The following is a 26,697-nucleotide window of genomic DNA, read 5'->3' as shown; positions in this document are numbered from 1 at the left end:
AAATGAATGGTATTTCGTTCTTCATTATCTTGTCGTGTTTCCAGGAAATGAGGTGGAGGAAGGTCCATCGCTAATTTTCACTGGACCAATGTCATCAGTGCACAAATGCTGCTGCCTAGTATGGTGTGGGTGTACTGTGCATTGATCTGCTTTGCGTTTGTAGTTTTCCTTTATGATTGCACCCAATTCAATGCCAGAACTCTGGGAAAGTTTTGAATGCTGACCTGATATATATGACTCCTGAATGTAAGATGCAGAAAAATAAACATAACATGTATGAAAATGTTCTTTCCAACAGATGGAAGATACTGTTTTAAATTTAAATATGTCGGAGAGACCTTCTATTATACCTCCAGATGGTGGTGACATTGTACAATGTTTTCCAAAAATAACAGTTTACTGGTTAGTAAGATCAATGGATCCTTCTAATCCTGAGAAACCATCTGATAAATCGCATACTATGACTTCAGATGTCCATCTAAAATCATTAGATCCTTCTAATCCTGAGGAATCTTCTGATAGATCCCATACTATGACTTCTGATGTCCATCTAAGATCAATAGATCCTTCTAAAACTGAGGAACTTTCTGACATATCCCATACTATGACTTCAGATGTCCATCTAAGATCAATGGATCCTTCTAATCCTGAGGAATCTTCTGATAGATCCCATACTATGACTTCAGATGTCCATCTAAGATCAATGGATCCTTCTAATCCTGAGCAATCTTCCGATAGATCCCATACTATAACTTCGGATGTCCATCTAAGATCAACAGATCCTTCTAAAACTGAAGAAGCTTTTGATAAATCCCATACTATGACATCAGATGTCCATCTAAGATCAATAGATCCTTCTAAAACTGAGCAATCTTCTGATAGATCCCATACTATGACTTCAGATGTCTATATAAATTCAATGGATCCTTCTAATCCTGAGGAATCTTCTGACAGATCCCATACTATGACTTCAGATGTCCATCTAAGATCAATGGATCGTTCTAATCCTGAGGAATCTTCTCATAAATCCCATACTATGACTTCAGATGTTCATCTAAAATCAATGGATCCTACTAATCCTGAGGAATCTTCTGATAGATCCCATACTATAACTTCTGATGTCCATCTAAGATCAATGGATCCTTCTAATCCTGAGGAATCTTCTCATAAATCCCATACTATTGTGATGGATTTGGTAAAATGCCTATTCTGTTTTCTGTTTAAAATATACATTTTATACATATTTACTTTTATACTTTTTTATATTTCTAAATATATGTGTTGTGAGTATATATATATATATATATATTTTGTCTGCTGGGCTTTGCAGTCCTCCTTAACTTGTTTTGCTCAGAGCGATGCTCTCAACCCCTCCCTTCGCACTGAGATGATTTCACTTAGACTTTGGGAATGTGAAGGGGAGTGAACAGAGATAACGGGATGAGAAGCAAGCATCAAGTTTCTACATTTCTCCTATATTTCAACCAAGCAAAATGTGCCTTTCAGAATGTGACTGTATATACGTAATAGTGACGTATACTCTATTGTTCTCTATGTATAAAAGGTTAAGCACCGCCCTGCAATAAACAGAGATGAGATGATGTGAAAGTGGTTGTACTGGACAGTTGTCCATGTAATTATTTTCCGGCGTGCACGCAATCCATATCTCAAAATTAGGAACAGCAGCAGAAATCCTACCCTGAGCCCGATTGTGGTTCTCCCAACCTTTTTAGCTGGCGCCCACGCGGGGCCCCAGGTTGTGACCGATGGAAGTCCGCACGTGAGACTGAGCGGCTGGCCAGGACAGACCAAAAGGGATTTGCGCACCCTGAGAGTACGGTAGGTACTTTTTATACTTACCACTGTACGATTTGTTTCTGTCCAGCCTTGGCGCCAGTTTTGTCGGCTTCCAGAGGTCATCAAGAGCGGCAGGTAATTTTTATTTCTCGCCTGGGGCTGTTTAACGAACCTGCCATTGGATCTCTGCTGACTGTGTATTTGTTCAATGTCTGTCGTCCTGTGCGACTGTGATAACTCAGTAGACTGAAAGATAAGTTGCAATGAGTGTCCTGACCAGGTGAGCTGTTGGCCCCTGGAAGACGGAACCTTGCAATATGTTGCAATGAGATTTCTGACCAGGTGAGCTGTTGGCCCCTGGAAGACGGAACCTTGCAACAAGCGTCTACGGACGGTGACTCGGGGTTGACGGTGTGAGACCCCTGAGGGTTTAGCTCAGCTGCTGAGGCTTCACGGAGCGAGGGGCGGCAGGTGTAATGTCCTGTTCTGAGTGTATTTGTGAATCACTGTTTGTTCTGAGATAAGACAGAAAGAAGCGGAATAGGGATATTAATTTAATAGTTGCCCTCACTGCCTCTGAAACCGTTAGCTGAGACTAAGGTGAAAGAACAGAACAGAGTGAGAAGTTGGGTGACCCAGAGAGAGGGGGGAAGATGGGTCAGAAGACAGTCAAGCCACAGAAAGGATTATTAGTATGTGATAGTGTAAAGAGGAGAGAAGGAAGTGAAGCAGTTAAAAAGTTATCTAAAGTAGTGAAAGTTTGTAAGCTGAAGGTCAGAGGACTGGCATAAATCATTGTAGGAACAGAGAGGAATGTTATGTGATGAAGGTTTGCTGAACGTGACAGAAGTTTGGAACAGAACTGGAAAAGTGTTGCATAAAGAAGGATAGTTGGAAGAAATTCAAGAAAATGGCAATTGTATAATGTATTTGTATCACAAAATTGTAAATGGAAGTGTGTGCTAAAACCACCGCCCTATGTTGGAATGTGGGGTGGAAGAGGGGAGGGACAGCCCTGCCCTTCATCTAACGCCCACTTTATGCCCACCACCCCAGCCCTGCCCAGTGCACTTCCTGCTAGCAGCCATCTTGCTATACCTGTGTTGTCACTTCCTGCCCTGCCCAGTACACTTCCTGCTAGCAGCCATCTTGCTACATCTGTATGGTCATTTCCTGTCCAGCCCAGTGCACTTCTGCCTGGCAGCCATCTTGGTACACCCGGAAGGCCTAAATAAGGCATATACCCAGTTCTCCCTGTTCTAAACCAGGATGCTTCCTACCACACTCCCGTTTTCCCCAATATGGAAGCATCACCTTCACAAGCCGGATACATGAATGACAATGTATTCGAGCTGAATGATCAACAACCGCAAGCAGGAAGGATGCCAATAGGTATGACTCCCAAACCTATGTCAGATGTCCAATTGAATGACGATGCATCTGAATGGAGTGATCAACAGTTGCAAGCAACAAGGGCGCCAATAGATTTGATTCCCAAACCCACGCACAGTGGAGTACAAACTAAACAGGAACAGTACACAAGACAACACCGACATTCAAGATTACCGGAAGGGGCACCAGTAGTGTATGTCGCTTTTACCCCATCACAAGCAGCGGCCTTAGTGACGAGTCTGCCTGACCCAGAGAAACAGCCAATACCCTTTTATCGCAGGGTAGTGCAGATACAAGAAACTTACTCAGCTGCTTAGAAAGACCTGCTCAGTCTACGCCAAATTAAAGCAGGACATGTTTTCTGGCCAGTTATGTAGACGGCCTTCAATGATGCCTGCCTGACAAGTGTTATTTCCTATTCTTCAGGCGTGGAGTTTTGTGCCCAGATCCATGACTGGGCAAAAGGAGAAATTGGCGGATCAGACTACCACGATTCAAGACATCACCCAAGATAAAGGGGAGTCTGTGGAGAAGTATTATGCCAGACTCATACAGGCCTTTGATGATCTGGGCTTCTCTCAATATGAAAAGGCACGCACACACATGCTCTCAACTGCTTTTGTCTCATGGCTCAAAGAGGATATTAGGAAAGGTCTGATGGTGGCCTGCCCTGAATACTGCTCTATGAAGATGTCTGACTTACTGTTGGCGGCCAGAGGCATAGAAAAAAAAACAAAAAAAAAAAAACAGTGCCCCTCATGGTGGTCAATGATGAAGATCCCACCTACACTCGTCCACCACCATTGCCAAATATCAGGGAAAGGATCACCTGTTATAACTGTGGGAAACGGGGACACTTTAGAAGAGAATGCAGAGCCCCAAGATATCCCAGACAAGACAGGGACCCCCGAGAAGGGCAGCGTGAATATCAACCACCACGCCCCAACTCTCGTTAGGAAATGGGCAAACCCGTGTCACTCCTTATGGCAGTATTTTCAAACAAGACTGGGGGACCGTGTAGCTGTAATCCAGGATATTCCTCAACTTAAAGCAGCTAAACAACTGCATGCCTTTCTTGGACTCATATCCTACTGCAGGACATGAATCCCTGATGCTCTCAAGTCTGTGCCATTTACTTTGTCAAGCGAGGCCCTGGACAATTTTATTCTGCTGAAGCAAGCAATATCCACCGCTCCTGCTTTGGGACTTCCAGATTATGAGAAACCTTTCAAACTGTGTCAGAAAAGCAAGGCCACGCCACGGAGGTCCTAGCTCAAGAACATGGAGGGCAAACCAGACCCATTGGGTACTATTCTTGCCATTTGGACCCCGTAGCTAGGGGTGGTCCTTCATGTCTAAAGAGCCATCTTCGCTGCTCAAGCACTGTTGGACAAAACTTCAGATCTCGTTTTAGCACACCTCCTGCTTCTTCTGGCACCGTATGACATTGCTGCCATCCTGAATCAAGTACAACCCCGACACCAGTCCACGGCCAGACATCTACGGTTGCAAATCTTCCTCCTCATTCCTGACAATGTGACCCTCCAAAGGTGTCTCACCCTCAACCCAGCCACCCTTCTTCCATTTTTCTAGGGGGGAGAAGAAGGCGAAGAAGGAGACCCCTGCACTACTCTTGTCAGGGCTCCCGGGTATGACCAGAGGTGTGTGACTGAAGCAGGGAAACGCAGACCTCAGATATGTTATAAACAATATAATTTATTAACACTAACAGTACAAACATAAACGCAGTGCAATACTAAAACATAATACGGTGCAAACAAACCAAACCAAACCACCCACAGATAACAGTATATACAAGCAAGCGTCGTCAGGCAGGCCGGGTCAATATCAATTGGGCAGGTAGGTACAGGGGGAGCAAGCGGAGAATGGTCGGGGTCACAGGCCAGGTTCAGCAGGTAGCAAGCAGCATAGTACAGAGGGTCAGGCAGAGGGATGGTCCGGGTCACAAGCCAGGGATCAGAACAGGTAGCAAGCAGCGTAGTACAGAGGGTCAGACAGAGGGATGGTCAGGGTCACAAGCCAGGATCAGAGCAGGAGAAGTCAGCAAAGGAACAGAAACAGGATGCAGGACAGATACAGGGCCCAGGGCAAACACAACACCAAGGCAGAGTCTGCAAGTCTGGCCATCCCTTAAATACACCAGTATCATCAGTTCCAGGTGTTAGCTGGCTGAAAGGTTGAGTCTCTGATTGCTGGGAGCACCCGCTGGCCAGCCCTGGTACTGCAGATCAAAAGGCAGGTGAGTCCCACCATTGCTGGCCAGTCCATTCCTAACAGTACCCCCCCCTCAAGGAGCGGCCTCAGGACGCTCCAAACAGTCCTAGCTGGGCAAAATGTCCCACCGCCCGGGTCTGGCAACTGGCGGGATATCAAAGACTGGCACACCGGGCAGCGGCACACCGGGCTGGACTCCGGGCAGCGGCACACCGGGCTGGACTCCGGGCAGCGGCACATCGAGCAGAGGCACACCGGGCAGAGGCACACCGGGCAGAGGCACATCGGGCAGGACTCCGGGCAGAGGCACATCGGGCAGGACTCCGGGCAGAGGCACATCGGGCAGGACTCCGGGCAGAGGCACATCGGGCAGGACTCCGGGCAGAGGCACACCGGGCAGAGGCACATCAGGCAGGACTCCGGGCAGAGGCACATCGGGCAGGACTCCGGGCAGAGGCACATCGGGCAGGACTCCGGGCAGAGGCACATCGGGCAGGATTCCGGGCAGAGGCACATCGGGCAGGACTCCGGGCAGAGGCACACCGGGCAGAGGCACATCAGGCAGGACTCCGGGCAGAGGCACATCGGGCAGGACTCCGGGCAGAGGCACATCGGGCAGGATTCCGGGCAGAGGCACATCGGGCAGGACTCCGGGCAGAGGCACATCGGATTACCAGGCGAAGCAGCAGGCAGCGGGCCACCAGGCGGAGCAGCAGGCACCGGGCCCCCGGGCGGATCAGCAGGCACCGGGCCCCCGGGCGGGGCGACAGGCACCGGGCCCCCGGGCGGGGCGACAGGCACCGGGCCCCCGGGCGGAGCAGCAGGCACCGGGCCCCCGGGCGGAGCAGCAGGCACCGGGCCCCCGGGCGGAGCAGCAGGCACCGGGCCCCCGGGCGGGGCGACAGGCACCGGGCCCCCAGGAGGGGCGACAGGCATCGGGCCCCCAGGAGGGGCGACAGGCATCGGGCCCCCAGGAGGGGCGACAGGCATCGTGCCCCCAGGCGGGGCGACAGGCATCGTACCCCCAGGCGGAGCGACAGGTCTCGGGCCCTCAGGCGGAGCGGCGGGCGCCGGACCTCCAGATGGAGCGACAGGTCTCGGGCCCTCAGGCGGAGCGGCGGGCGCCGGACCCCCAGGTGGAGCGACAGGTCTCGGGCCCTCAGGCGGAGCGGCGGGCGCCGGACCCCCAGGCGGAGCGACAGGTCTCGGGCCCTCAGGCGGAGCGGCGGGCGCCGGACCCCCAGGAGGAGCGACAGGTCTCGGGCCCTCAGGCGGAGCGGCGGGCGCCGGACCCCCAGGTGGACCGACAGGTCTCGGGCCCTCAGGCGGAGTGGCGGGCGCCGGACCCCCAGGCGGAGCGACAGGTCTCGGGCCCTCAGGCGGAGCGGCGGGCGCCGGACCCCCAGGAGGAGCGACAGGTCTCGGGCCCTCAGGCGGAGCGGCGGGCGCCGGACCCCCAGATGGAGCGACAGGTCTCGGGCCCTCAGGCGGAGCGGCGGGCGCCGGACCCCCAGATGGAGCGACAGGTCTCGGGCCCTCAGGCGGAGCGGCGGGCGCCGGACCCCCAGGTGGAGCGACAGGTCTCGGGCCCTCAGGCGGAGCGGCGGGCGCCGGACCCCCAGGTGGAGCGACAGGTCTCGGGCCCTCAGGCGGAGCGGCGGGCGCCGGACCCCCAGGTGGAGCGACAGGTCTCGGGCCCTCAGGCGGAGCGGCGGGCGCCGGACCCCCAGGAGGAGCGACAGGTCTCGGGCCCTCAAGCGGAGTGGCAGGTGCCGGACCCCCAGGCGGAGCGACAGGTCTCAGGCCCCCAGGCGGGGCGGCGGGCGCCGGATCTTCAGGCGGAGCGGCGGGCGCTGGACCCCCAAGCGGAGCAACAGGTCTCGGGCCCCCAGGCGGAGCGGCGGGCACCGAGACACCAGGCACGACAGTGGGCTCCGAGTCAACTGGTATGACCGCAGGCACTGGGTCAGACATTGGATGGTCTGGCTGGACAGCGGGCATCGGGTCACCAGGCATCAGGTCATTTGGCTCGACAGCGGGCACCGCGTCATCTGGCAAGGCAGTGGGCTCCGAGTCAACTGGTATGACCGCGGGCACTGGGTCAGACATTGGATCGTCTGACCGGACAGCGGGCATCGGGTCACCAGGCATCAAGTCATTTGGCTCGACAGCGAGCACCGCGTCATCTGGCAAGGCAGTGGGCTCCGAGTCAACTGGCATGACCGCGGGCACCGGGGCAGACATTGAATCGTCTGGCTGGACAGCGGGCATCGGGTCACCAGGCATCAGGTCATTTGGCTCGACCGCGGGCACCGCGTCATCTGGCAAGGCAGTGGGCTCCGAGTCAACTGGTATGACCGCGGGCACTGGGTCAGACATTGGATCGTCTGACTGGACAGCGGGCATCGGGTCACCAGGCATCAAGTCATTTGGCTCGACAGCGAGCACCGCGTCATCTGGCAAGGCAGTGGGCTCCGAGTCAACTGGCATGACCGCGGGCACCGGGGCAGACATTGAATCGTCTGGCTGGACAGCGGGCATCGGGTCACCAGGCATCAGGTCATTTGGCTCGACAGCGGGCACCGCGTCATCTGGCAAGGCAGTGGTCTCCGAGTCAACAGGCACGATAGTGGGCACCGGGTCATCAGGTACCGGATTGTCTGGCTCGACAGCGGGCATCGGGTCATCAGGTATGACAGCGGACACTAGGTCACCAGGCATCAGGTCATTTGGCTTGCCAGCGGGCACCGCGTCATCTGGCAAGGCAGTGGGCACCGAGTCACCAGGTACGACAGCGGGCTCTGAGTCAATTGGCACGACAGCGGGCACCGGATCAGGTACCGGATCATCTGGATCAACAGCGAGCATCGAGTCAACTGGCCTAATAGGATCGTCAGGCTGGATCAGTTCATCATGCTGGGTAGAGGCATCAGGCCGAGTAGAGGCATCAGGCCGAGTAGAGGCATCAGGCTGAAGAGAGGCATCAGGCCGAGTACAGGCATCAGGCCGAGTACAGGCATCAGGCCGAGTAGAGGCATCAGGCCGAGTAGAGGCTTCAGGCCGCGTAGAGGCTTCAGGCCGAGGAGAGGCTTCAGGCCGCGTAGAGGCTTCAGGCCGAGGAGAGGCTTCAGGCCGCGGAGAGGCTTCAGGCCGCGTAGAGGCTTCAGGCCGCGTAGAGGCTTCAGGCTGAGGAGAGGCTTCAGGCCGCGTAGAGGCTTCAGGCCGAGTAGAGGCATCAGGCTGCGTACAGGCATCAGTCTGAACCACGGAAGGCAGGCTCACCGGTTTGGATACTGGCAGGATGGTATTGGTTGGAAAGAATTTTCGCTTTTTTCTGGTTTTAACTACTGGAGCACTGCAAGTAAACGCAGGTCCGCAAACGAATGGAGCAGCTGGAGACAGAGAAGAACTGGAGGATGGAACAGGAGAGGGAGCAGTTGCTACAGAGGGCTTTTTTACAGGGTTAAAGGCAGGATAGGTGCAGCGAGTGGGAACAGGGTACTGACATGCGGTAGATAGCCAAGTATACTGGGCTGTAACTGGAGGAGCTGGTGGGAATACAGGAGTAGAGTTAGAAGCAGGACTGGGTCTTTGTAAGCTGACTGAGGCTGGGTGCAACAAGTCTGTCCATGTCTGCAGTATGGGTTGAACAAAGCTGAGCTTACACAAAGCCTGTCTGGTCAATGACTGCACTGCGTTTATACAATCTCTCAGTGTCTGTGGTGAACATGTGGAATAACGCTCCAGAAAGTAACCCACATCATCCTCTAATAACCACACCAGGGACTCTACCTGGTCTGCACTAAATGGTGGCAAAAATTCATCCCTGCATTCGGGGGAACCAGATGAAACCAACTCAGCACAAACCTCAATCAATGGCTGCACCTCAGAGAATACTGTGCCCTGATCTACTAGAACATGAGCGAGCCGTATACATTCTAGCAATTCATCCCGGGGATACTCCTTCAGAGTTTGATAAGCATACTCCCTGTCATCAAACACTAGCAGATATAAATACTCAACCTCCTCAAGATCCATCCTTCCCATCAACAAGCCAAGATGGCTTCCCTGTGCAGCCACTTCTGGTCAGGATTGGCCTTGGTGTAATGTCAGGGCTCCCGGGTATGACCAGAGGTGTGTGACTGAAGCAGGGAAACGCAGACCTCAGATATGTTATAAACAATATAATTTATTAACACTAACAGTACAAACATAAACGCAGTGCAATACTAAAACATAATACGGTGCAAACAAACCAAACCAAACCACCCACAGATAACAGTATATACAAGCAAGCGTCGTCAGGCAGGCCGGGTCAATATCAATTGGGCAGGTAGGTACAGGGGGAGCAAGCGGAGAATGGTCGGGGTCACAGGCCAGGTTCAGCAGGTAGCAAGCAGCATAGTACAGAGGGTCAGGCAGAGGGATGGTCCGGGTCACAAGCCAGGGATCAGAACAGGTAGCAAGCAGCGTAGTACAGAGGGTCAGACAGAGGGATGGTCAGGGTCACAAGCCAGGATCAGAGCAGGAGAAGTCAGCAAAGGAACAGAAACAGGATGCAGGACAGATACAGGGCCCAGGGCAAACACAACACCAAGGCAGAGTCTGTGGGTCTGGCCATCCCTTAAATACACCAGTATCATCAGTTCCAGGTGTTAGCTGGCTGAAAGGTTGAGTCTCTGATTGCTGGGAGCACCCGCTGGCCAGCCCTGGTACTGCAGATCAAAAGGCAGGTGAGTCCCACCATTGCTGGCCAGTCCATTCCTAACAACTCTACATGACTGCCTTGAAATGATGCGCATGGAAACCACACATCTCCCTACAGTGAGTGAAATTCCTCTGGAAAACCCTGATTACACACTTTTTGTGGATGGCTCCATATATGCAGATGAAAGAGGAAAGTACCACACAGGTTATGCTGTGACCTCGGAATTTGAAATTCTACAAGCAGGAGCATTATCACCAACTTTCTCTGCCCAGGAAGCAGAGCTTCAAGCCCTCACTACAGCGTGTAAGATAGCAGAAGGTAAAAGAGCTAATATTTACACAGACTCAAGGTACGCCTTTGGAGTAGCTTATGACTTCGGTATCATCTGGAAAGCCAGAGACTGGAACACTGGTAAAACACGGCCCAGCCATCAAGGATTTAATGGATGCACTGCTCCTGCCTGACCAAGTGGCTGTCTTGAAGGTTAAAGCACATGGTAAACTGAATTCTTAAGAGGCCAGAGGGAACCACTTGGCGGATATAGCTGCCAAAGAAGCAGCGAAAAACCAACGAAAAACGTCTGAGGTGGCTGAAGAGGAGAGTGAGACCTCAGTACAGATACTTTTGGCAGTGCATGTGCCATCTGACAAGCAATACCTGATTTCTATGTAAATGGCCGCTTATACAGAAGAAAGGCTGGAATGGATTGATAAAGGAGCAGACTACGATGGAGAATTGTATTCGATGAAAGGAAAAACTTGTTTACCAAAACATATGTATCCAGCAGTTGTCCAATGGGCGCATGGACATGCACATCTCTCTAAGAACTTAATGAACTCACTGATCAGCAAGTATTACTGGGCTCCACAGATAACCATTTTAACCAGAAATTACTGCGCCTCGTGTGTAGTATGTGCAAAATGCAACCCGGGGAGGACGGAAAAGACACCGCAGAAACATCTGGCAAAACGTCTCTATCCATTCCAGAGGATACAGATTGATCATATACAGATGCCAAAAAGTGGCCGATATGAATATGCTCTAGTGGTGGTGGACATGTTCTCTGGTTGGCCGGAAGCCTATGCTGTTACAAACATGACAGCCAAGACCACGGCTAAGAAACTACTGAGTGAGGTAGTCTGTAGATTTGGGGTCCCAGAGGTGATAGAGAGTGATCAGGGTCCAGCCTTCACAGCAACCCTTATAAAAGAGATTTGGACAGCACTGGGGGTCGAGTTGGCCTTACACACCCCCTATCACCCTCAAAGCAGTTGGAAGGTAGAAAGGATGAATGGGACTCTAAAAAACAGGATGCTAAAAATGGCCCAAGAGACTGGCATGAGTTGGCCAGACAGTTTGCCCATTGCTCTGTTTAGTGTCAGACACACCCCCCGGGGGAAACATGCCCTGTCCCCTTAAGAAATTTTGTTTAGCTCAGCCCCCCAGACTTGGCTGTTACTTTCCGCAACAGTTGCAATTACAATCTGATGTGTTAACTGATTATGTGACTGTATTATCACGTGAATTAACCCATATCTATGTCCAAGTGTTTTCTCCATTCCAGATTCTGATTCAGATACAGGAACTCACAGCCTATTACCCGGAGATTGGGTATTAGTAAAGACATTTATGAGGAAACATTCCCTTGAGCCAAGATATAATGGTCCATTCCAAGTTCTGCTGACCACAGCCACTTCTGTCAAGGTGGCCGGGAAGAACACTTGGATACACGCCTCCCACTGCAAGAATGTCCAACCCCTGAGGAAAAGGAGTCATCTACACCATGACAACTATGTTGTCTATCCTTTTTCTTATAAGTCTGACAGAGGCTCAACAGGTGGCTATCACCGAAATAGGCGACACCACTATATTTTGGTACAACTCATCCAACACTCATGTAGTTATTTTTACCTTTGATTTCTGTAGTATAGATCCCATGTGGTGCTATGACCATAATCTATATGATCTTAATACAACGAGCATGTTCCGATAGTAGTGACCAGGTATACATATGTGTCATGGATGATTACTGGGGACCAAAAGATTAGAATAAGATTGGAAGGGATTTGGACTGGTGAGTATGCCCTTGCAAAGGTCATTATGCCTCTCCACATCCTAGCAGAAAATACCCCTGACCCAACGCCTGGCCGTAGGAGGAAGCGAAAAGCTCCTTCTGGCAGTTTTGACCCACAAGTGTATATAGATGCCATTGGAGTCCCAAGGGGGGTGCCTAATAAATTCAAAGCAAGAGACCAAGTAAAAGCAGGCTTCGAATTTCTGATCCCCATAATAACTGTTAATAAAAATGTAGATTGGATAGATTACATATACTACAACCAACAGAGGTTTGTGAATTACACCAGGGATGCCCTCCAAGGAATCGTTGACCAGTTAGCCCCTACATCCTACATGACATTCCAGAATAGGATGGCTCTGGACATGATTTTAGCGGAAAAAGGAGGTGTTTGTAAAATGATAGAAGGAACTGGAATATGTTGTACATATATTCCTGACAATACTGGCCCGAATGGTAAGGTTACTCTGGGTATAAAAAAAATTAGAAGATCTGTCAGTGGAGCTGAAGAAGAACTCAGGTATCTCAGACCTGTGGGATCAATATTTTAGCTGGATGAGTGGGTGGCAAAAAGTGCTCGCCCAAATAGGTGTAACGGTACTAATAATTCTAGTTCTTTTAGCTCTGATTGTATGTTGTATTCTATTATTTGTAAAGAAGTTAATAAGCAAGGTTGTAGACAACAGCACACCTACATTTCTCCATCAAGAAGAGGAGGACCCTTTTGTGATGGAAGAGGATAAACCTTTCACTCCTCTACAGTCCCTCCCCACCAACAGCAATCTCACAATTTTGTAGGGATAGCATCTGACTTCCTTATGTACAAAGTCTGTGGCAAGGGGGGTGATGAAATAGTCATCACTTGTCTAACGTACAGCATAAAAGAGTTCCAAGGTACATAAGGACAGATGAGCTAGGCTTTATAGGGACAGAGTAAAATAGTCATTTTAAGGGGGGACTGTGATGGATTTGGTAAAATGCCTATTCTGTTTTCTGTTTAAAATATACATTTTATACATATTTACTTTTATACTTTTTTATATTTCTAAATATATGTGTTGTGAGTATATATATATATATATTTTGTCTGCTGGGCTTTGCAGTCCTCCTTAACTTGTTTTGCTCAGAGCGATGCTCTCAACCCCTCCCTTCGCACTGAGATGATTTCACTTAGACTTTGGGAATGTGAAGGGGAGTGAACAGAGATAACGGGATGAGAAGCAAGCATCAAGTTTCTACATTTCTCCTATATTTCAACCAAGCAAAATGTGCCTTTCAGAATGTGACTGTATATACGTAATAGTGACGTATACTCTATTGTTCTCTATGTATAAAAGGTTAAGCACCGCCCTGCAATAAACAGAGATGAGATGATGTGAAAGTGGTTGTACTGGACAGTTGTCCATGTAATTATTTTCCGGCGTGCACGCAATCCATATCTCAAAATTAGGAACAGCAGCAGAAATCCTACCCTGAGCCCGATTGTGGTTCTCCCAACCTTTTTACTATGACTTCAGATGTCCATCTAAGATCAATGGATCGTTCTAATCCTGAGGAATCTTCTCATAAATCCCATACTATGACTTTAGATGTTCATCTAAAATCAATGGATCCTTCTAATCCTGAGGAATCTTCTGATAGATCCCATACTATAACTTCTGATGTCCATCTAAGATCTTTGGATCCTTCTAATCCTGAGGAATCTTCTCATAAATCCCATACTATGACTTCAGATGTCCATCGAAGATCAATGGATCCTTCTAATCCTGAGGAATCTTCTGATAAATCCCATACTATGACTTCAGATGTCCATCTAAGATCAATGAATCCTTCTAATCCTGAGGAATCTTCTCATAAATCCCATACTATGACTTCAGATGACCAGTCAAGGTGTCGGAGATCACCGCCGCGATGGGCTCGGCGCAGGCGCAGTGCACCGCCCTGTGCAGGAATGCGGGCACTGGGACCTGGCCGACCGCAACGAGCGAGTTCGCGCATGCGCAGTAGGGTCCGCGGGCGCGCGTGTGGCACCAATGACAGCGCAGGGCGGGATATTTAAATGGCCCTGAGCTGTCATTCAGTGCCTTCTGGTCTTCCCTGTATCCTGTATCTGCGAACCTGTGATTTGTAAGTTGCTGACCCGGATTGTGCTCTGACCTTGCTGTATTCTCCTGCCCAGACCCTTGCTTTGCCTGACCTCTCTCTTGGATGCTCCCTATTGGAGCTGACCTGCTGTTGCTGACCTGGCGTGTGACCCGACTATTCTCTGCCCGCTGCCTTGTACCGTACCGTCCTCTCTGTTACCGACCCGGCCTGTCTGACTTCGCACCTGCTCAGCCATCCATCCATCCATCCGTCCCTCCCAGTGGGGTCTTCAGACCTCCTCATATCAGGCTCTCCCCCGTGGGAGCCCTCGGCGTATACCACTACCACTGACTGGTTTACCCAGTAGCCACGACCTGGTCTCAGGGTGCTCCAAGTCCATCCCCACCATCAGGGGCCCTGGTGAACAAGCACCTTGGAACTTAGATTCCTGGGGATGCCTATTCAGTGGAGTGCTAGTGGTACCGCTGGGTGGTCCCTTACACAAGGTTTCACAGTTCTGAAAGATCAACAGAGCCACCTAATCCCAAGGAATCTTGTTTTAGCCAAGAGGGAGTTCACTCAGGAGAGTGCTTGTTGTCATGTTGGGTGTGTGGGAAATCTTTCATGCAAAACAAAAACCTTCTTATCTACCAGAGGATTCACACAGGCGAACATCCCTTTTCCTGTTTAGAGTGTGGGAAATGTTTTTCTGATGAAGAAAACCTTCTTATACACCAGAGAATTCACATTGGTGAGCTTACTTTCTCTTGTTCGGAGTGCAACAAATGTTTCAACAAAAAAGAACACCTTATTGTACACCAGAGAACTCACACTGGTGAACGTCCGTTCTCCTGTTCAGTGTGGGAAATGTTTTACACGGAAATTCTCCCTTGTTGTACACCAAAGAAGTCACACAGGCAAGCGCCCCTTATCCATGTCCAGAGTGCGGGAAATGTTTCACTGAGAAAGGAGACCTTGCTAGACACTTGAGAATTCACAAGGGTGAGCGTCCCTATTCATGTTCAGAGTGTGGGAAATGCTTCACTGCGAAAGGAAACCTCGTTAGACACCTGAAAATTCATAAAAAATATTTCACAGCGACACTCTTAGTCACACCAAAAAAATAACGTATTGTTGCATAAAAAGTCTTTGTGAATAAAGATTCAGCTGTACAAAAGTGCAAACGTCCAAAGAATAAACGTTTATGAAGGGCTTACACAGAGAATGTAGTGAGAAGGTCAATTCATTCTTTCCTAGTACATTCACTCCTGGTGGTAGAATTCTCCGGAAATGAAAGTGAAAGTACCAATCTGCGGTGTAAATCTGTGCTGTGATCAGCTGGTCAGGGCTGAGGACTCAGATCTGGGCTCTGCTCTACACACTGAGCACTTACCGGGACACAAGTACAGAATCCCCGGTGAGAAGAGGAAGTTTCATGGTAATAGGAAGATCGATTGTCCATGGAATAGAGGAGAATAATCGACAGCGATGTCAAATATATCAATTTTGGTTTTCAATGCATTTACAAATTTGTTTTTAATCATGTCCCTGTACAGCATTTATGCCGTTAAAGTGCACTTTATAAAGAGTTTTGAACAGATAAGACTTTTTTTTACTTTTTTCTGACCTCCAGAATGGATTAATTGGTTTTCAATGTATTCCTATGGGTCTCCAAACTATGGCCCTCCAGATGTTGAGGAAGTGCAAGTCCCATGAGGCCTTGAAAGACTCTGACAGCCACAGGCAAGACTCTGTGATGGCTCCATGTATCCAAAGACCAGGGCTCTCCAAACTATGGCCCTCCAGGTGTTGTGGAACTGCAATTCCTATGAGGCCCTGAAAGACACTGACAGCCACCGGCAACCCGTTTACAGTATATAGTCACCAAAGAAGGTCCCATTGTGATTTGAACTAAGATCACTGGATTCAAAGTCCATGGAACCCCTGGAGAAGTTTGCAGATGATCCCACAGTAGTAGGACTCAGCACTCATTGTCCAGGCTGGAAATCTGGTGCAAAGTTTTAAATATCCCCCTTCAAGTGGTTCAAAGTTTTCTACCTTCACATATTCTATGCATGAAGGTAAAAAAAAACCCTGTGTAGCAGCCCCGCTAGCCCCACCACCCAAATACCTACCTGAGCCCCATCTCAATCCAGCATTGTACATGAGAGCCTTGGCTGTCCCAGGTCTCTCCCTCCTCATGGCCGAGACAGCAGCAGGAGCAATCACAGCCATTGAACCAATGAGCAGAGAGCGTTGGGTGGGCCTGAATGACCTATGTGTGTGAGTGGACACACAGAGCAGCGGCTCAGGAGCGAGCTTGCTCGGGTGCCCCCAGAGCAAGCTGCTTGCTCTTGGGGGCACTTTAACAAAAACAAAGGAGATGATTGTGGACTTTAGTAAGACCATCACAATTCCCCACCTCCTTCTAATCCAATAGGGAAGGGATTGTCGAACAAATGGCATGGGGGGAGAGGGCTGGGCACTGCCCTGGGGGACGTACCAAAGCAACAAAATTAAGTTAGGAGAGGAGCGATGATTGTAATAATAATTTGAGATCAGCATGCGGAAAAAATGCAAAAATTCTTTAAATACCATGCCTGGGGGTTGCTCTGACCCCACCTGTGAAGTGGCTCATCCAGCAATGTATACAATCTACTACAGCAACGCCGACATTTACAAAGAGATAAATGCAGTTTGCTATATATTGCTGACAAAATGACAGTTTCCTGCCACTAACGTCCATGTGTGACCAGTGATGTAACATAACGTAGACTGCACTACCTATATTCACCACTAGGTGCTGTGCTCATGTAATGTCTGTGGACAGGAAGTGATGTCAGAATATAAAGAGGAAGTTCCGGGTGAGAGGCAACTCCGGAGGAAGAAGATAGGAGACATTGCTGGAAGTGGCAGCAGAAGAGGTAATAAGGTCTGATTTTATATTTACACCCAGTAACCCCCCCGTCATGTCTGTCCTCTTCCTCCATCGTCATGCCCGTCCTCTTCCTCCATCGTCACTGTGATGCCTCATATGGTTTGTAGACCGGATACATCCTAAATATAGAGCCATTTATCCAACCGTCCATCCAGAGCCTCGGGTTTATAGACCGGATACGTCCTAAATATAGAACCATTTATCCAACCGTCCATCCAGAGCCTCTGGTTTATAGACCGAATACGTCCTAAATATAGAACCATTTATCCAACCGTCCATCCAGAGCGTCTGGTTTATAGACCGGATACGTCCTAAATATAGAACCATTTATCCAACCGTCCATCCAGAGCCTCTGGTTTATAGACCAGACACGTTCTAAATATAGACCCATTTATCCAACCGTCCATCCAGAGCCTCTGGTTTATAGACCAGACACGTCCTAAATATAGAACCATTTATCCAACCATCCATCCAGAGCCTATGGTTTATAGACCGGATATATCCTAAATATAGAACCATTTATCCAACCGTCCATCCGGAGCCTCTGGTTTATAGACCGGATACGTCCTAAATATAGAACCATTTATCCAACCATCCATCCAGAGCCTCTGGTTTATAGACCGGATACGTCCTAAATATAGAACCATTTATCCAACCGTCCATCCAGAGCCTCTGGTTTATAGACCGGATACGTCCTAAATATAGAACCATTTATCCAAACGTCCATCCGGAGCCTCTAGTTTATAGACCAGACACGTTCTAAATATAGACCCATTTATCCAACCGTCCATCCAGAGCCTCTGGTTTATAGACCGGATACGTCCTAAATATAGAACCATTTATCCAACCGTCCATCCGGAGCCTCTAGTTTATAGACCAGACACGTTCTAAATATAGACCCATTTATCCAACCGTCCATCCAGAGCCTCTGGTTTATAGACCGGATACGTCCTAAATATAGAACCATTTATCCAACCGTCCATCCGGAGCCTCTGGTTTATAGACCGGATACGTCCTAAATATAGAACCATTTATCCAACCGTCCATCCAGAGCCTCTGGTTTATAGTCAAGGTCCTGAGGTACAGGAAACTATAACTATATGCCAGTGTCACGTTCTCCATAGACTATATTGTTTTCTGTTCTTGAACTTTTTCATGCTGTCTGAAGTTTCCTTCAGTTGTACACTTAGCTACTCAGTCTTTTTCCGTTAACAATAATAATTTTTTGGGGATCCTTTTTTGTTTCTGAGAGGCCTAAGTCCTACTCTGGTGCCTATTCTGTCCTTGTCTGCTCAGATGCTACTTTTGCCCAAGTATGTTTAGATATTCTGTATGACCAGACTTGGCCAGATGTTTCCTTCATCCAAGGGAGCTCTAGGACTGCCCATGATTTCTATTGTTCCCTAAACTCTAGCACGTCCTGACCTGAACTTGATGATGTGTTTCTCAGTTACAGTTTGATCCCGAGATTGCTGCCAATCCCAAGATCCATTTTTAGAAGGACACAAGGACCTCTACAAGGACGTCATGATGGACAATCAGCCGCCCCTCACATCACCGGGTAAGAGGAGACTTTATTGGAAAGGAGAGAGCAGTACGGAGGATCCACCTAGATCCCCCATCATCTGATAAACACATATAAACAATGGATTCAGTCAGTGTGTGTGTTTCCTACAGATGGATCCAGTCATGAGAACCCAACAGAGAGATGTCCCCATCCTCTGTATTCCCGGGATTCCACACAGGAAGATCACACCATCCCTCACCATCATCAGGTAGATGGATCCAGTCATGGGAACCCACCAGAGAGATGTCCCCGTCCTTGGGATTCCACACAGGAAGATCACATCATCCCTCACCATCATCAGGTAGATGAGGAACAATCACTGATGGTTGTGGTTTATACACAGCATGTTTGTTACAATGAAGGTCTTCTTATATATTCAGAGTGGAATCCTCGGGGATGACAATATTGTTGTTAAAGAAGAGTACAAAGATGAGGATGAGGAGTATGGAGTGATGAAGGATCTTTCTGAAGGACACGAGGATCTCTACAAAGATAACATGATGAATCAGTCTAATACCAGGAACCCACCAGAGAGATGTCCCCGTCCTCTGTATTCCCGGGATTCCACACAGGAAGATCACTCCATCCCTCACCATCATCAGGTAAGTGGCATGTGGACCTAAAAATGTATTCTAAGCTGTGTGAGGACATTCTTCTATGTAATCTCTGTTTACAAATGTCTTCTGTCATCTTTGGGGTTCAGGGTGAAGAACTGAAGAACATCAAGGTTGAGGTGAAAGAGGAAGAAGAAGAGATGATGGTGAGTGAAGCTCAGCAGTCTATGGATAAGCGTGGTCCTCTATTCCTGGTATTCCAAACAAGTAGCTCCCAACTTGGGATGAACCACCGAATGCATGTCTCCCCCCCCCCCCCCCCCCCCCCCCTATTCAGCAGGAGCCAAGCATGTTGAGGGCACACATAGCCTTCTATGACTGAGGAGGTAGGAAGGTCCAGTCTCGTCCCCCCACACCCACCGCAGAAAGGCACTCCACCATGTTGAAGGCACATGGTCTTCTATGACTGAGGGAGGAGGTAGGAAGGTCCTCTCTCGTTCCCCCACCCCGGAAGGGCATTCCACCATGTTGAGGGCACATGGCCTTCTATGAGTGAGGAGGTAGGAAAAATGCACCGGAACGTGTAAAAAACGCACTGGAACACACCAAAAACGCACATGTCCCTATTTAAATTGAAAAAAAGGGGGGAAAAAACGATCATGAATGCAACAAAAACACACTGGGATGAGTCAAAAATGCTTCAAAAATGCACCGGAACGCGTAAAAAACGCACATGTCCCTATTTAAGTTGAAAAAAGAGAGGGGGGGCATGAACTGGAATGCATCAAAAACGCACCGGAATGCGTAAAAAAGCGCATCCGGAACGCATCTGGACTGCGTTTCCAGTGTGAACCAGCCTGTAACCGGTTCTGTAATCCGATGACGCCGCCAATGATTTCGAAAATCAGTCGATTTTTCACGAATTTTCCAGCATGCCCGATAAACAAAATGAAGAGGAACCACGAAAATCGTCCAGTGCCATCACCCCGCTAACAGAGCGAACATCGGCTGATTATTCTTGGGTCTTATTTTTGAATGAATAATCATTCGAAAATCGACCCATTTATGGCCGGCCTTAGTGTGTGCGTTTTTTTTAATGTTTGTTTTCTTTTATGTTACTGTTTTTCTGGGGTTTTTTTAATGTTTTTTTTTCTCTGTTTTTGTTTTATTTTTATAGGTTTTTAATTTTTTTTAATGTTTTCTGTTTTTTTTTGTTTTTTTACTGTTTTTATATTTAATGTTTTTTTTTATTTTTTTATGGGTTTTTTTATGTTTTTTTACTGTTTTTATATGGTTTTTATGTTTTTTTTTGTTTCTTTTTTAACTGTAAAATGTTGCATTTTTTATCTTTCTTTGGGGTACAGGGAGAAGATGTGAAATACATCAAAGTTGAGATTAAAGAGGAGGAGGAGGAAGAGGAGGAGAGGTTAGACGATCTGTGTGTAGAGGAGGGGGAGACGATCGTGGGAAGGAAGCGGGAAGAATCGTCTCTTTACATCGACACAAGTGAGTCCTAAATATCGAAACTTCGTTTTTATTTTTAAATGAGTATAAAAGAAAAAATACAAAATATTCAGAGCGTTCGCTCCAGAGGGAAAAACGGAAATTCGATCCCAAATCCACCGAAGATCCAAAAGAAGGCAGGACGCTCCTCTAGTCCCAGCCTGCTCCAATAAGGCACCACCCACACTGGGGGGGCATGTTCATAACGCTGCTAACATTAACTGTGTAAAGTCGCGTTAAAAACGTGCGGTTTTCAGCTTTTTTTAGCGTTTTTGCATTCGATTTTAACAGTGTTTTGCTGTTTTTTTACCAAAAAATAATTTTTGGAGGGTCAAAAAAGTCCAAAAACGCCGGCTTGCTGCATTTTCCCGCATTTTTCTGTGTTTGCGGTTTTTAGCATTTTTTTTTTCCAAAGAAAATAAATATTTTTTTTGGTTAATAAAACGTTCCAAAAAAAAGCCGTTTTGGCGCATTTTTTTGCTTTTTTTACTGAAAAATATTTTTTTAGATCCAAAAATGCTGCATTGCGGCATTTTCCCGCATTTTTCTGTTTGCAATTTTTAGCATTTTTTATTCCAAAGAAAAGTTTTTTTGGGTCAAAAAAGTAAACTCCGTTCTGGCGCCTTTTTTTTTTTGCATTTTTTACCAAAAAAGTCCAAAAACGCCGCTGCGGTTTTTAGTGTTTTTTTTTTTACAAAGAAAAAAGTCCAAAAACACCGTTTTCCTACGTCTTTCCGCGTTTTTCCGCATTTGCAGTTTTTAGCAGTTCTTTTTACCACAGAAAAGAAAAAATTTTTTTTGGGTCATAAAAGTCGTTTTTTTTTTACCAAAGATGCACCGTCCCTTGGTTCCACCACCTACCCACCTCTGAGCACCGTCCCTTGGTTCCACCACCTACCCACCTCTGAGCACCGTCCCTTGGTTCCACCCCCTACCCACCTCCGAGCACCATCCCTTGGTTCCATCCCCTACCCAACTCCGAGCACCGTCCCTTGGTTCCATCCCCTACCCAACTCCGAGCACCGTCCCTTGGTCCCATCCCCTACCCAACTCTGAGCACCGTCCCTTGGTTCCACCCCCTACCCACCTACGAGCATCGTCCCTTGGTTCCACCCCCTACCCACCTACGAGCACCGTCCCTTGGTTCCACCCCCTACCCACCTACGAGCACCGTCCCTTGGTTCCACCCCCTACCCACCTCCGAGCACCGTCCCTTGGTTCCACCCCTACCCACCTCCGAGCACCGTCCCTTGGTTCCACCCCCTACCCACCTCCGAGCACCGTCCCTTGGTTCCATCCCTACCCACCTCCGAACACCGCCCCTTGGTTCCTCCCCCTACCCACCTCCGAGCACCGTCTCTTGGTTCCACTCCCTACCCATCTCTGAGCACCGTCCCTTGGTTCCACCCCCTACCCACCTCTGAGCACCGTCCCTTGGTTCCATCCCTACCCACCTCCGAACACCGTCCCTTGGTTCCACCCCCTACCCACCTCCAACAGCAATAAAAGACCATGTCCTGCAGTAGGTTGTCCTGTGTCCATCGGACGAGGCGGGGGAAGGTTCTCCCAGTTTGAATGCCATCAATGTAGATGTTCCTCAGCGTGGTTTGGGTGCGTTGTGTCCTTCGTCCTAGTTTGGTGGAACGATCGCGCCCAATTCGACGCCGGAGCCCCGAGAAACTTCAATACGCATGACTTCTGAAGACTGGAAACATTTTTTTTATTTATTTCCATTTTTGTTTTCTTACAGAGGGACGCTTTGTTGTGAAGACCTCGGGGGAAGGTCCAGCTTTACGTCCACATCTCAAGGTGGAAGACCATGACATCGAACAATATTTTTCGGGTCCCTGGACTCCGCCCACACATCCCAGACCTTCCCATCTGGAGGGAACCATGGAGGACTCTTCTGGACGATTCTATACCATGACCTCTTATGGCCATCTGGTTTCTCAAGGTGCGGGTCAATCGACACCTCCATCCAACCCCATGGAGTCTTTGTCATGCAGTGGAGGACATCCCGGGGAGAGTTCGTTGTCGGCTATAGATTGCGATCAGTATCACCCCAATAACACCGCGCTACCTAAGCAGCATAAAAGTTGTTCACAGTGCGGGAAATGTTTCACCAGCATAGGGCACCTTCTTATACACCAGAGAATTCACACGGGCGAACGCCCTTATACGTGTTCAGAGTGCGGGAAGTGTTTCACACAGAAGCAACACTTTCTCATCCACCAGAGAATTCACACGGGCGACCGTCCCTATTCCTGTTCCGAGTGCGGGAAATGCTTCTCTGAAAAAGGGAGGCTTATCAGGCACCAGAAAATTCACACGGGCGAGCGTCCCTTTTCGTGCTCGGAGTGCGGGAAATGTTTCGGTCAGAAGGAGGGCCTTCTCAGACACCAAAGAACTCACACGGACGAGCGTCCCTTTTCATGTTCGGAGTGTGGGAAAAGTTTTGGTGCCGTAAAACATCTTCGCGTGCACCAGAGAAGCCACACGGGTGAGCGTCCCTATTCCTGCGAGGAGTGCGGGAAACGTTTCACCCAGAAAGGAAGCCTTCATATACACCAGAGAATTCACACGGGCGAACGTCCTTATTCGTGTTCGGAGTGCGGGAAGTGTTTCCCTAAGAAGGGAAATCTAAATCAACACCAGAAGGTTCACACAGGTGAGCGTCCCTACCCGTGTTCACAGTGCGGGAAACGTTTCAAACACAAAAATGAACTTATTACACACCAGAGAATTCACACGGGTGAGCGGCCTTTTTCATGTTCAGAGTGTGGGAAATCTTTCACTCGGAATACGAACCTCATTAAACACCAGAAAAGCCACGTGTGATCTTATTCGTGTCCAGAGTGCAGGAAATGTTTCCCTGCGGAAGAAAGTCTAATTGAACACCAGCGATGTCACACAGGGGCATGTGCTTGATCACATTCACAGTGTGGGAAATGTTTTCCTGAGGACGAAAGTCTAATTAAACACCCGAGATGACATGCGGGGGCGTGTGCTTGATCACATTCACAGTGCGGGAAATGTTTCAAGCGGAAAAGATCACTTCTTGGGCACCAGAGGGTTCACACAGATAAGCACCCTTTCTCATTTGCAAGGTGTGGGAAATGTTTCATTCACAAAGGTAGCAACAAGTCGCAAAAGTCAGGAGCCTTTCTCGTGCACAGAGTGTGGGAAATGTTTTGTTCATAATGTAGACTTTATCGAACCTCGGAGACCCCTGTAGAAAAAAATGTTGCCAGATGCCATTTGGGGTGTCACTTGATATTTCTGGATCTGCTTATTAAACACAAATTTTCAGTACAAATGTTGCTCGTGTTCAGTTTAATGCCCAGCGAGACAATACACGCCGAGCAAAACGATACCAAACATGCCCGGCTCAGAGATGCAGCACTCAGCGGAAAACGATGCCCAGAAAGGTCCATGGGTGACGGGGAACTGTGAATGGTGCTCTATTCCTCCCACTGACACCAGTGATGAGGCTCTATTCCTCCCATTGACATCAATGATGGGACACTATTCCTCCCACTGACACCAATGATAGGGCACTATTCCTCCCACTGACACCAATGATGGGACACTATTCCTCCCACTGACACCAATGATGGGGCACTATTCCTCCCACTGACACCAATGATGGGGCACCATTCCTCCCACTGACACCAATGATGGGGCACCATTCCTCCCACTGACACCAATGATGGGGCACTATTCCTCCCACTGTCACCAATGATGGGGCACTATTCCGCCCACTGACACCAATGATGGGGCACCATTCCTCCCCACTGACACCAATGATGGGGCACTATTCCTCCCACTGACACCAATGATGGGGCACTATTCCTCCCACTGACACCAATGATGGGGCACTATTCCTCCCACTGACACCAATGATGGGGCACCATTCCTCCCCACTGACACCAATGATGGGGCACTATTCCTCCCACTGACACCAATGATGAGGCCCTATTCCTCCCACTGACACCAATGATGGGGCACTATTCCTCCCACTGACACCAATGATGGGGCACTATTCCTCCCACTAACACCAATGATGGGGCACTATTCCTCCCACTGACACCAATGATAGGGCACTATTCCTGCCACTGACACCAATGATAGTGACTGAACTGATGAAAAAATTGGACCGCCCGTGTGAAAGGGGCCTAAAGAATGTCCTCACTACTAAAATACTGCACGACCTAATCATAGAACTCACGCCGTATTTAGCTGGGCGGTATCTTCCCTCATACTCAGATGCAGTAAGATGCTGCTTAGTGAATTGTCCCCCCGTGGTCGAAGTTCGTGGTCAATTTTTCATTAGAATGTTCGACCGCGAACCGAACAAGGGGGTGTGTTCAGCCCATCACTACAAATGACCATAATTCTTAGATGAATGGACTGTGATCATAGAGGGGAGGGTCGTCCATTGGTGAGACGGAGAGTCCAGAAGGTCCAGTTCCACACGTGTGTCACACATGAGCCCTCTGATGAAGAAAGGGATGAGTAGCTCGATGAGATTCTGAGTCCAAGCCTCCTGGTCCATGTACCGTGAAGGGGGTTCGCTCTCACCACCAGGAAGGAAACTCCTTTCCTTCACCACCACCAGGAGGGAAACTCTTTTCCTTCACCACCACCAGGAGTGAAATTCCTTTCCTTCACCACCACCAGGAGCGAAACTCCTTTCCTTCACCACCACCAGGAGCGAAACTCCTTTCCTTCACCACCACCAGGAGGGAAACTCCTTTCCTTCACCACCACCAGCTCCTCTGGCTTCTCGGGTTTGCTATGTGATGATGCAACTTTTCTATCGCTCTTTCAACATAAGGACTCTCTATAAAGACTGTGATCGGTTCATAGAGGGGAGGGTCGTCCATTGGTGAGATGGAGTCCAGAAGGTCCAGTTCCACACGTGTGTCACATATGAGCCCTCTGATGAAGAAAGGGTCGCCTTCAAAAAGTGTCAGCCATTGAAGACTCCAGTGAAGTCCCCCTGTATTCTGGACTATGTGGAATCCAGGACCAGATGAGATTATGAGTCCAAGCCTCCAGGTCCATGTACCGTGAAGGGGGTTTGCTCTCACCACCAGGAAGGAAACTCCTTTCCTTCACCACCACCAGGAGGTAAACTCCTTTCCTTCACCACCACAAGGAGGGAAACTCCTTTCCTTCACCACCACCAGGAGGGAAACTGCTTTCCTTCACCACCACCAGCATCTCTGGCTTCTCGGGATTGCCACGCGATGATGCAACTTTTCTACAGCTCTTTCAACGTAAGGAATCTGTATAAAATGGTCGGCATTTGTCATATCAGGACCAAGCCAAAATGGACAAGGTAGTCTTCAATGAGGCCCTGCTACCCTGAAGTGCTTCAGCACAGTTCACGTTGGTGAACAAACTGCAGCACCACACCGGCCTACATGGACCTTTCGGTTTTCAAGGGGCATCAACTATGCATCAAATTCTTTTCCTTCTCCACCACCAGCTCCTCCTATTTCTCGGGTTTGCTACGTGATGAAGCAATCTAGGACCAGATGAGCAGCTCGATGATATTATGAGTCCAAGCCACCTGGTCTATGTACTGTGAAGGGGGTTCACTCTCACCACCAAGAGGGAAACTCCTTTCCTTCACCACCACCAGCTCCTCTGGCTTCTTGGGTTTGCTACGTGATGAAGCAATCCAGGACCAGATGAGTAGCTTGATGAGATTATGAGTCCAAGCCTCCTGGTCCATGTAGCATGAAGGGGGTTCGCTCTCCCCACCAGGAGGGTAACTCCTTTCCTTCACCACCACCAGCTCCTCTGGCTTCTCGGGTTTGCTACGTGATGATGCAA

At 48.9% G+C, this 26,697-nt stretch overlaps 1 protein-coding gene and 1 pseudogene across 1 annotated transcript in view; both read left to right on the top strand.

Moving 5' to 3' along the window:
- LOC149440491 (uncharacterized) overlaps positions 1-26,697 on the top strand; it is an 83,130-nt gene that overhangs the window by 24,875 nt on the left and 31,558 nt on the right. Inside the window, 4 exon segments of the mRNA XM_089658587.1 lie at positions 17,092-17,215; positions 18,680-18,790; positions 18,907-19,097; positions 19,177-19,398. Of these exon segments, the coding sequence (XP_089514713.1) occupies positions 18,757-18,790; positions 18,907-19,097; positions 19,177-19,398 (447 nt within the window). The 5' untranslated portion in view covers positions 17,092-17,215; positions 18,680-18,756.
- LOC149440493 (uncharacterized) lies at positions 326-17,081 on the top strand (annotated as a pseudogene).

This window comes from Staurois parvus, unplaced genomic scaffold, assembly GCF_062004578.1.
Source record: "Staurois parvus isolate SC_StPar_1 unplaced genomic scaffold, SC_StPar_1.0 ptg001079l, whole genome shotgun sequence".
Lineage (NCBI taxonomy): Eukaryota > Metazoa > Chordata > Amphibia > Anura > Ranidae > Staurois > Staurois parvus.
This window is presented reverse-complemented; position numbering and strand designations above follow the sequence as displayed.